Consider the following 12291-nt stretch of genomic DNA (forward strand, 5'->3'; position numbering starts at 1 on the left):
GAGAAGATAATCTAAAAATTATCTGCAATCCAAGAGAAAGCATGTGCCCTGTGTCTAGGGGAAAGAGAAAAAGCACTTACAGCACAGAATGACCTGTGTGTTCTCTCCCCAAGTATTGCTATGTTTTGACCTTTGGCCCTACAGAGCAGGTGAATCATCCCCCACAGAAGTCGCAACCCCTAGGCAGCAAGATGGGACTGCAGGAGGCTGCAGGCATACTCACAAAAGGCATTGACCTCCGAATCCCACCAGGGTCCCTGCCCTCTGAGCTTATGGCTCAGAGCATATTTTAAAACAAAGGTTCAGAAATGAATTGCTCTTTCTTTGATCAAACTTTGAAATGCCACATTGTTTTAAAAGGAGTTACAATTATAAAAAGAAAAAGAAGCAGTTTCAACTGTCAGAGTCATTATGATAGCCTGGTGAGATCAAAGTAAGGAAAACTAGAATAACATTGGAGGTCTGATCTTATAACTACATGTTGCAAATGTATATTTTTTACTCTTCACCCCCGCCAACCCCCAAATGCTCGGTGTGGGGCAATAACATCCACATCTTGAACTTTAGAGTTCTAATATTTTCATTCCCACATGGATTCATTTCTCATAACCATCAAATTACTGATATACAAGATAAGTGCATATTATATAACAAGTATTGCAAAAATCATAGACTGACCTAGATCTTTAGCATCCTTCTTTGATAGAAGATGTGTGTGAAGAAAAGCTAAGAAGCTAATACCAAGAATGTACAAAAAAGCTTTACACAATGTTACAGACTCTTGTCTGAAAAAAAAAAAAACATTTGCAAAACATATCCAATTTTAAATAAACAATAAAATCAGCAGACTATAACAGATCATAAATAGGGTTATGAAAAGATCACAAATATCTTAAATTAGAATTATAAATGGGTAATTAGAAATACTTAATTGTTTTCAATTGTTAAGAATCAAACCCAGAATTAAAAAAGAATCTTTTTTATTTCAAAGGTTGCTTCTTATATTGAAGCTCATATTAAAGCAACAGTACAATGTTCATAAAATATAAGTGTGATGCCGTAACATTTCTTACATGTCAGAATACTGATATTCGTATGTATACTAAAATAAGAACTTTAAAATTGTACAAATAGATACATTAAAAATGACATAGAAATAGGGCGCCTCTCACTGAAACAAGACAGTTATATCTGGCACATATTAGTTTAAGATGAAAGTAGAAGCAAAAAGATTTACAAGAATCAGCAGTAACAAGATTGATGCTCAAGAGACATAATTGTACATTGTATTGTACATACATTGTATGGGTTTAAGCTGGCTGAATATTATATATTTCAAGTTTAAAAATGCACTACATATAGAGTGTCCATAGTTTAAGGCGAAATTACAGCTCAGAACTGTTGTCCTTTCTAATTTTGTGGAAGCATCTTTGACAAATTAAAAACAAAAAGAAGAAAAAAAAAAGAGTTCAATGTTCATGACACATAAACAATTTCCCTTCATTGTGAGTTCACCATTAAGACTCCCCCTTCTCTTAAATATTTTGTATGCCAAGTGGTTTTTCTCTAGCCAAGTTGATAAACAACTTCAATATTTGCCTTTTTGTGAGAAAAGGTACTTCACAGTATTTACCACTTTGATGTCCTTGCAGTTTTATTAAATGTATCCTCTCTGTAAAACTTTGCTTGTTTTAAATGAGCCTTTCCTTGATTTAAAAAAATACCTGTTTACATATCTTCTAGATTCCTCAGAACGCCAGACACAGTTCTTAAGGCCAAATTTGTATCGTTATTGTTAAGAGTCGTCATCAAAAGTGTCTTTGGAACCATACAAGTCCGCTAGTTTCTTAAACCGAGGGCCCCAGTTCTGTAGGTAGTCATAGTCCAAGTCTGAATCTGTGGTAGCCGACTCTAAGGAGCTCAGGGACCCGGCCACGGAGCCCCTGCCTTCATAACCATAGATCTGGATGGAGTCATAAGGAGGGGCAGTTGGGTCATTATCCGCTTCCTGTATCCTCGTGTTGATGAAGTCATCCACATCCACACTGTTGGGTGCTGGCCGGAGCCCAGGTCTAGGCATGTACTGATACTCAGGTTTGATGTCTTTGCGAGGGATAAATCCATTGATACCGTCGGGGTTCTGGAGGGTGGCAATATCAAAGGCTTCTGTGTCTTCTTCCCCACCGCCCTCGTCATCATAGGTGATGATGTTCTCACGGACATCCTCCTCCTCGAAGACGATGAGTGGTTCTTTCTTTTGCCTTCTCAGGGTCACGAACAACACCACAATGACTACAGGGAAAGACAAAGAAAGAAGCAAAGGTTAAGTCCAGTCTTCTGGGGTTCTTTTCCCAGGGGAACTCTGCTTACCTTAAGCATGGAGTACACATGCTTCAGAACAGGGACCAGTCTATGAAATGAGTGCCTTACCTGGAATCCTCAAAGATGTGCAAAAGCTGCCCTCCACCTGTCTCTTCCTCTGCAAAAATGCTGCCAGGAAAATATTATTATCCAAACAAACCGGCAAGTTGGAACTATGGTGAGCTTTTTACAAATCAATCTGATACTACTTGGAAGTCATCTTCCAAAAAATTAGGAAGATTCTAAATATGTCTGTCCGTCTGCAGCCTCTTAAATGTGGGTTATGCCTGTCTCTTTTTGCAAAGGAAAGCAGCTGCCTCTCCAAAGTTTACAAATGAAGACACGAGAGACTTGAGGTCCTGTCTAAAAGAGGTTGCAAGAGCTCTTAGGTGAGGCCAGCACTGAACCCACTACACCTTTATAAGAAACTGTATCATAAGCATAGCTAGACTCTCTTCAGACCACCATATAGAAGAGAGGTAGCTTATAAAGACCCCCAACAGACAAATGAAAAATCTCTACTTGTTTGAACAGTAAACTGTGTCAGCTGAAACTCCAGATGAAACCACAGTTATTGTCTCTTCTCTGAGAGAGGGGATTCCACTGAACTCAGGCCATCTAGGATAAGTGAGTAGAGTTGCTTACGAGGAAAGCTCAGCCACTGCTTCATTCCCCTGACAATCCCCCCACTTCCCCATAAGAGGCTTCCACAGTCTTTCATTGGAACACATGGGCTTCTCTGGTGGCTCAGTGGCACCGAATCCACCTGCCGGTACAGGAGACATGGGTCGGGAAGATCCCTTGGAAAAAGAAATGGCAACCCACTCCAGTATTCTTGCCTGGAAAACCCCACAGACAGAGGAGACGGGCATGGGGTCACGTGGTGTCCACCGGGTCAGAAAAGAGTCAGACACCACTTGGTAACCAAACAGCAGCAACCACATGCTCAGCAAGACTGCAGAAAATGTTTGTGACTGAATCTGGCAAGTGACCTTAGAGCCCCTCTGCATCCACCACACAGTGAGATGCAGGACGAGGGTGTGCACCTGCCTAGACTCTGAATGGCTTCCAGTGCTCACTAGGCAGTGTTTTTCCCCTGTGCCGAGCTCCTAACAACACCTTCACCAGGATCACGCCTTTTCACTTTCTTTGCTTGGATGACTCTTTATCTTTCATCACAAACATCCTTCCTGATATCCCATTCTGATACCAGACAGGACTACTGGTATCCGCTCTCTGTATCCACCTGGCCATCACCATGACACCTGTTACACTGCTCACACATCTGCCTCCCCCACTCGATTATGAACTTCTCAGAACATTTCTGTTTTCTGCCCCCTCTGCTTGGACTATCCATCCATCCCAGCCCCTTTTCCTCAGATGGAACACTCAGCATCTGATAGGTGTGTTTCATCCTCCAGAAAGATGTCTCTGACCTTCCCATTCAATGTCAGGCACTTTCACCTCTTGGGCCCCCACTGCCTGTTATGTTCATATCCCCATCACAGTGCTCACCATGTGCCTCTGTATTTATCTGCTCATGCCTATTTTCCTCAATAGATAACGAACATTTTGATCACTGAGATCTTGTATAATTCTTCTCTTTATCTCCCTGGGCTGAACACAGGGCTTGGTATCCTGAAAATACTCATTAACTATTTGTTGAATTCAACTCGTTGGCTCTTCCCTATGCATTGAGGATCCATGAATTCATTCAGTAGACAACTAACCATCATGGAACAAGTATAAATTGATGTCTGACATACTTAGGTTTGAATTCTGACTTTTTCGTCATGCATGATTTCTGAGACTTTGGGACTACTGATGCAAGCTTCCTGAGGCTTTCCTGCTATTACAGAGTAAAACACAGACAGGATCATGTGCAGAAGAAGGGCACCAAACTCAGCCGGCAAGTGCAGGAAAAGCTTCTCCCAGGTCCCTCCGAGCTGAGGCATATACCCAGATATAACATATGACAATTGGGCTGGGGAACCAAGATCCAGCTTCAGCCAGGCCAATCTGCACCCAGTTCCTTGAGTCCTCCATAGACCCTCTTTGGCATCACAATTACTCTTTCTCCCTCTAACTCTTCTCATTCTTCTTGTAAGGCAAATGGTTGTTCATATACTAGGTCTCTGTCTAAATTCCTCTCCTGCAAAATATTCCGATGTTCTACTCGGTTCCCTGTTGATGCCCCCAGATGTATTCTGCTAGCAGTCCGGTGATGCCAGCATTTTGTTCATCACAAAGTTCCCCCAACTCTGCTCTAATGCTCGTTAAGTCACTTGCTCCCCACGCCCCATACCCTGAAATACATGAGCAGGCAGACACCACTTCTTTTTTGTCCCAACTTGCAGCCACAGTATATAGCACATGTAACTTGAGAAATACACGTGTGTCAAGGATGGGCGTCTGGTTGAAAGGCCCTTCCCACGAGTGGTCGGGGAGATCCCTTACCCAGGAGAATGACGATGCAGGCGAGGATGGCGATCAGCGCCCCGGTGCTCAGGCCGGCGTTGAGGATGTAGGCTTCCGCGTTGCAGGACAGCAGCGCCCCGTTCACGTCACACCCACAGACCTTGATGGTGAGGGTGTTGGTGCTGCTCATGGGAGGGATCCCGCCGTCACTGATCACGATGGGCAGGAGGTACAAATCCTGCTTCTGCCGACTGAACCCTCCGCGCCGGGCGTACACGCCCGCGGTATTATCTGTGGGAAGAGGGGAGAGAAGGCGCACTTGGAGAGCAAGGCCAGGGCGACACAGCCTTCACTCTGCCCCTTCAGCCTGGCTGATCTGAGCCTGCTCTTCTCACCGCCAAGGCTAACAACCAGAATCGCCCCACTCGTTCTCTAATCTAGACATCTATAGAAGCCGCTGCCATTCGGCATGACAAAGATCCCTGAGTTTTGTCCCATCTGGAAACAAAATTCAGAAATTGGCTCTTTTTTATTTTGTCAATATGAATGCTTTCAGTGGTTGGGTAAGGACACCATTTTCTGTTTGAGTGTCTGTCCTTTTCCTCAAATACAAGGACTTACGGGCTTCAACCACACCCTCTGTTAGTGAAGGATGCAATTAAATAAGATAGGCCAGTGTGCACTTTCCCGACTTCAGGACAAGCCTTTGGCCAGTTTTTGTTAGTTTTTTGAGAGATTTCTAATCCACTCTCCAATCTTGCCCAAACTACGAACCCACTCATAAGTCCGAAAGGGAAATGTTGTCTTTGAAATGAAAATATTTTATAAACCTAGCAGCAGGTTTGCAGTTTCTCTGAAATTCAAGCAACATCAGCCACCCAGTTGAAAATATCATTCCTGCTTAAAACAATGATGGTTTCTCTGTTGCCCACGCGACACAGCCCACATCCACACAGTGGATCACCAGATAGTTCCCTGATCTAGACTTTACCTTGCCTTCCAGGCTCACGCCTGCTGTTTCCCACACCCCCCAGTTCAGCCTGCTGTGCAGAACTTAACGACTGTTACTCAGCACACCATATTCTTTGTAGGCCTTGACTTTGACCCTTTGCTTTAAAATGCCCTCCCACCCACCTAAAGTTCCTATAATCATGACCAGGGAGTTTCTCAAGCCTCAAAACTGAATCCAAAGTCACCTTCAGGAAGCCCTTTCTAGACTCTTCCCCCCATCTCCATTGGGACCCAGCACACTGTACATTCCTATACAAATCAGTCTCCCACTCTTCTGTCATTATTTGTTGGCATAAAATACTTGGTTCTCTCCTAGACTGTGGACTTCTGGAAAACAGGAGCTTTTATCTGCTTCATCTCAGTCCCTCCAGTGCTGGACACACAGCAGACATTCAATAAATATTTGTTGAACAAATGTTGTAACCATGTTCTGGGAAAGGTTTCACCCAAGTTCCAGATGTTGGTTTTCATGTATTTCTCAATCTTTTGTAACCTATTCCGAAATGCTTCCTCATCATGTTTTCTGCATATCTCTACCCGCCAAAAAGATTTTTTTCTAGACCATATGCTCTGCCTTGGAAAACATTGCTATTATAAAACAGTGGAAGTTTTGAATATGCTCCATCAAATTACACAGACGCAGACACACACACACACACACACATACACACACACTCAATATGGTATGCCTCATTTTGTGAGTTAGAAATCAGTAATTTATAGCAAGGTTATGACCAAGATGATGGCCCATTGCTTTGAATGAATTGATAATACCATGAATTAGCTCTTGCGGTAGGAAAAATTATCCTAGAATCTAAAAGCTGAATTCATATTTTTAAGTTAAAGAAAATGTAACATATTCTGTGTGAGATTAAAAAAAAAATATCTATACCAGGTTCAGTCTCATTTAGGACTGAATAGATATTCTGAGTATTGCAGAAGCTAAGGTGTGTGTGATGGCTGGTTTTTGGCAAGATTTATTAATGACATATCTTCTACCCTTTGCTGCCAATCTCTCAATCAAAACAGGGCAGAACCGCCAGCCTTCATCTCTATATTTTCTGGTTTGTATGATTAACATATATTGTTATCACTGGAGAAAAATTATATGTACTATGAAAAACCATGATTTTTTTTTAAAGCTGGTCAAGTAGAATGTAAACTTAACATTCCATTTGCTGAGTGTTCTTTCCTATTGTAGTCTATACCATTGTTCTATGTTTAACAAATACCAAAATATTGACATATCTTCATAAATTACTTCAAATGTTATTTTTTCCTTGTCATAATTTTATTTGAATTGAAGACTTTCACAAATTAAATTTTAAAATATTTATTATATTTTAATGATCTGAAATGTCAAAATGCCATGCCATTATGAATAAAAATAAATATGAAAAAATTTATGAAGAAAATAAATTAATTAAATTGCTTGGTCAAATATATCTCTCTGATATGAATGACATCCCCAAGAGATGTCACCTACTGAGTCCCACCCTGTTACCCATGGTGCAGTTTGGTGGGAACATGACCTGAGTGTTTTAATTTTTTTTAAACCTGCGGCGGCCATGGCTTAAAAATACACTCTTGAGTGTGCAATCCATGCAAAACTGTTGCTCCAGATGACAGCAGGCTGGCTTATACATGAAGGTAACTGAAAACCAAACACTAGTGGAAAACATGTATCTGAGCAGGACACCAGCCTGTGAATTCAAGATGCTTCATATTCTGAACAGCTGAGTCCCCTCAGTCACACTGAAACTAGGAAATGAAAGCTCATCAAAGTACCCAGCTGACTGAACCATTTATTGTCTCTGCGTGATTCATCAGTAGAATCTCGAGAACTTTTAAAAAATGTTTCACATATGGATTTTAAGATTAGTTTGAGAGGTGGAAAGTAAACGGACTGAAGGTCTGTTCCTGGGCATATTCCAAACACATGCTTTAGAATGATTCATTTGTCCTGCCAGAGCCTCACTTGTTCATCTTTAAAATGAGACACAAGTTGATATCAAGCATGCCTCATGGGGTTGCGATTAGGACCAAATAATAAAAACCTTTGGTTGTCCTCTGGGTTGTGCTTCCAGGGAGCTCAGGAATCCTTCTAACTGGAAAACTTAGCACCAGAATCCAGGTCCTCCAGTGCTGGTGAACTGGTGAGGGGTAGGTATAGTTAGATGAGAAGCATGTCTAACCAGATTAGCTTGGCACTTAGGTGGTTACTGTTGCTTGAATGCATATAATATCTGCCCTTTAGATCTAGACCTCAGCACCAATGGGAGGATGAGTTTTTCTGCAGGGAGGGCCGTTATCAGAGGAGACAGCACCATGTCCAGTGATGGTCTTTCTTGTTGTCCACTCTGGTCACTGATTCTTTACTAACAAAAAGGACCATTATAAGCAGGGACTCCATAGAAAACAACTCTAGAAAAATAGATGGAAAATGAAACAAACTGACAACAATAATAAAACCTCTGTAGGAAATCATTTTTGTATCCTAGGTTTGGCTACAAATTCCCTCATTATTTTAATTAGCCAGCTATTCTATATCCATCTTTGAAAGGGTTCCCTCAATTTGGACATACACATTTCTGAGATGTATGGGTGATGCAAGAAAAAAATTAAGAGCTTTTGTAGGACATATTTTCAGGGAAGTGTCAAATTGATTCCATGGTTAATAAGATGAGACAGAAAATGACAAATGTTCTATCAATTTTTAAGTTTTCATCAAGAGATTTCTCAAATCCTTCTCCTTTATTGTTTTTGTTGTTGTTCAGTCACTAAGTCCTGTCCAACTCTTTGCCACCCCATGGGCTGCAGGCTCCTTCATCCTGCTCTGTCTCCTGGAGTTTGTTCATATTCATGTCCATTGAGTCAGTGATGCTATCTAAACATCCCCCCTCTGCCACCCTCTTCTTTTGCCTTCAGTCTTTTCTAATGAGTCAGCTCTTCACATCAGGTGGCCAAAGTATTCTTTATAAAGCTTCCAAAGAGCAAATCTCAGTGTTTGGGGTCAAACAGATCTGGGTTTGAATCATGACTCTTCTACATATTAATTGCCTGACATTTAGACATAGCAGGTAAATGTCTTGAGTTGCTATATTCTCATCCAGGAAATCAATAGTTTTTAGGGTTAAATTTGATTCCATTCATAAAGGCACTTTGCACAGTGCCAGGCTGTTGCAGATGACCAGTAAATATCAATTATTTTCTGGAAGCTCTCCTCTTTGTACAGTAGACTAATGAGGAAGAGAAACATATTGGCAAAGAGAGGAAAGTGAATTCTTAGGAGTGACATTGCAGCCTTAAATGCAACTGCCTACAGAGAAGGGTGCATCCTTCAGAGGTAGGAAGATAGTTTATGCTCTTCAGTTCTGGGTAAGGTATTTCCCATGGTAAGAAAATGTTTTTCAGTCACCTTGGTCTTTCATCCTGACACCTTATATTCTTCTCCCTGTCCACAAACATAGATGCCTTTCCTTTCCCCTCCCCCCACTTAGGCAAAAACTTGCAAACGAGGTCATTAATTACTAGTATATGTCTTGTACAAACTGTAATATTTCTATTAATGGTAAATAAATTCAGGTTTCAAATTTTTATGTCTACAACCTAGACTCCTAACTGGATGCTATTTTTATCTGCATACTTTGTCATTACATTAACAACATGTAAAAGTTCTTCATAACGATGGTCTCCATGGTACCAGTTTGGAGATGCAAATATAAGGGCCATGATGATGATATCACCCAAGGGAAGGATATATACAAAGGATATTAAAAGGGAAAATTATGATAGGGAAGCAGCCTTTTATACGTCAACTGTACTGGGTGCCAATCTTGTATTAGCCAAAAGAAAAACAACCAGGGCAAAATGGGCAATATATGGGCAAACTCAGTTGTGTCTGACTCTGTGACCCCATGGACTACAGCCTTTCAGACTCCTCTGTCCATGGGATTTTCCAGGCAAGAATACTGAGTGGGTTGCCATTTCCTTCTCCAGGGGATCTTCCCGACCCAGGGATCGAACGTGGGTGTCCCACACTGCAGGCAGACTCTTTACCATCTGAGCCACCAGGGAAGCCATATATGGGCATAGCAATCTGAAAAGAGGAATCACTGCAGCAAAGGATTAGTACTTTCTGCTCTCATCATGATGTCAGCAGAGAGGCTTGGCTTAAAGTGAGAGAAGAGTGCCCTAAAAAGCATTTTAAGACACTCTTCCTTACCACTTCTTTTACTCTGTCCCTCTCTGCTCCAAAGCTAAAGATTCCCCTACTGATCAACTTGATCAGAGATACTAATACTTTAGCCTGTGAAGACAGACACTGTCTGCATCCTACTGGAGCCCATCTCTTGAGACTGTAAAAGATCGAGGCCAAGCCTTGCTCTCATTTAATTCACTTCTGACCTAAATCTACCTAATTTACCCTTTCTGCTCAAACCTTAGCAACAAACTAAATCCATCCACCCCATTAAAAGCTTCCACACACTTGAAGACAGTGATGCAGTCCCTAGCAGAATAGTCATTATGTGATTATGTTCCTCTGGGTTTTCTCTACTTTCCTTAGATATGTGGCAATAGCTCTATCAGAATAATGAATATATATATATAAAGTGCATCCCAAAAGTATTAGTGAAGTTTCAAACTTTGAAAATTTCAGAGACACACATGCTACAGAATTATTGTACAAAAGACATCATTGAAAAGTCTAGTTATTTAGATTTTTTGGTACTCATTTACATTTGTGATTTTTGAAAAAAATAATTTTAATTTTTGATGGCACTATTTGTGACACCTTGAATCTGAGGGAGGGACTGAAATAATAGAAATTTCAAATAATGCTTTTAAAGTTTGTAGCATTAACTTTCTGAGATGACTAAAGCTTAAAGGTAAACTTGATATCTGCATCTTTTATTGTCTTTCTAAACACTGTACGAGCCACCTATCTACCTGTAGTCATTACTCATATTGACTATTTCACAATCTATGGCAACTATTTGAATGTGTGTCTTCTCCAATGGACAGTAACATCCCTGAAGGCAAGAACCTTGCTTACTCATCTTTGGTCAGCAGTGTTTTGTGAGCTAGAAAAGTAAACAGTTGAAGGAGTTTTCTTTCATTACATTCAGCATCCATCTGGCTTTTCCACACAGTCAGATTTTACTGACTTAATAATTTCCAGACTGCCTATCTTCTCCCACTTTGTACTTTTGAACCCCACTTGATCATCACTGCCTCTATCGATATTACAGATTTTGTTCCTGGAAAATATCATCCCTTTATCTCATCATTTTTTTCTTATTATTTTGGGTGAGTCAGATTTAATTAAATAACATTTATTGAGCTGCTAATATGTGCAAACCTTATTCTTTGTTACTTCCGCCTACTTAACCCCAAAGAATTTTTAAACTATGTGCAGAAAGTATAATTACCTTTATTTTATATGAAAAGAAATTCAGAAACAAAGAGGGAAGCAACTGATCACAGTAGCAAAACTGGGATTCAAACTCCTCTAGGTTTCACTGTATTTTTACCAGTGCACAGAAGACCCTAGAATTCTGATATTATTGCATGCTACATTTGTTCCTTTTTTTTTTAATACCAGATTTCTCCAACATGGTTAGTTAATAATATGGGCCCCCATCACAGCCTATAACTAAATCCTTACAGACTCAAGTCCCAGATGAAAGAACTGCTCTTAGAACGCTAAGAATTTTATGTCAGAGAGACCTACAAAGGATTTAGGGCACTTATTCAATACTTCTCTTCCCATAGCATTTCCAGAAACATACACACCTTCAAAAACAAACCAGTATGCAAGACGTAAAAAGAAATCTATTATTTTCTTAATATTTTGGAATGATGGAAATACTACAGTGAGGTAAATTCTTTGAGACTAGCCTTAAAATATTAATGCAGAAAATTGTTTGATCCAAGACTCAGATGGCTATCATATCTCCCCTGTAAATGAAGGTCTACATCCTACAGAGGAAGGGGGATTATGATCTTTTAATTAAATCTCTGATACTGAGATTCAAAATTCAAAACACAACAAATAACATGGGAACAACTGCCTATGTGCATGTGTATATGCACATAGAATTGATGCTTTTGAACTGTGGTGTTGGAGAAGACTTTTGAGAGTCCCTTGGACAGCAAGGAGATCAAACCAGTCAATCCTAAAGGAAATCAGTCCTGAATATTCATTGGAAGGACTGATGCTGAAGCTCCAATTTTTTTGGTCACCTGATGCAAAGAGCTGATTCATTTGAGAAGACCCTGATGCTGGGAAAGATTAAAGACAGGAGGAGAGGCGATGGCAGAGGATGAGATGGTTGGATGGCATCACTGACTCGATGGACACGAGTTTGAGCAAGGAGTTGGTGATTGAGAGGGAAGCTTGGCATGCTGCAGTCCATGGGGTCACAAAGAGTTGGATACGACTGAACTCAACTGGACTGAACTGATGTGTGTACAAGGCATCTAAGTGTGCACTCTTTG

At 40.6% G+C, this 12291-nt stretch overlaps 1 protein-coding gene across 1 annotated transcript in view; it reads right to left on the reverse strand.

The window, feature by feature from the left end:
- Window positions 1-963: 963 nt before the first annotated feature.
- The window catches only part of CDH11 (cadherin 11), a 151774-nt gene continuing 140446 nt past the window's right edge, over window positions 964-12291 (reverse strand). Inside the window, exons 12-13 of the mRNA XM_065925451.1 lie at window positions 4819-5070; window positions 964-2292 (exon numbers count right to left, since the gene is read on the reverse strand). Coding sequence (XP_065781523.1) covers window positions 1796-2292; window positions 4819-5070 — 749 coding nt within the window. The 3' untranslated portion in view covers window positions 964-1795. The remainder of the gene's footprint in view (window positions 2293-4818; window positions 5071-12291) is intronic.

This window comes from Muntiacus reevesi, chromosome 2 (genome assembly GCF_963930625.1).
Source record: "Muntiacus reevesi chromosome 2, mMunRee1.1, whole genome shotgun sequence".
In the NCBI taxonomy this organism is placed as follows: Eukaryota; Metazoa; Chordata; class Mammalia; order Artiodactyla; family Cervidae; genus Muntiacus; species Muntiacus reevesi.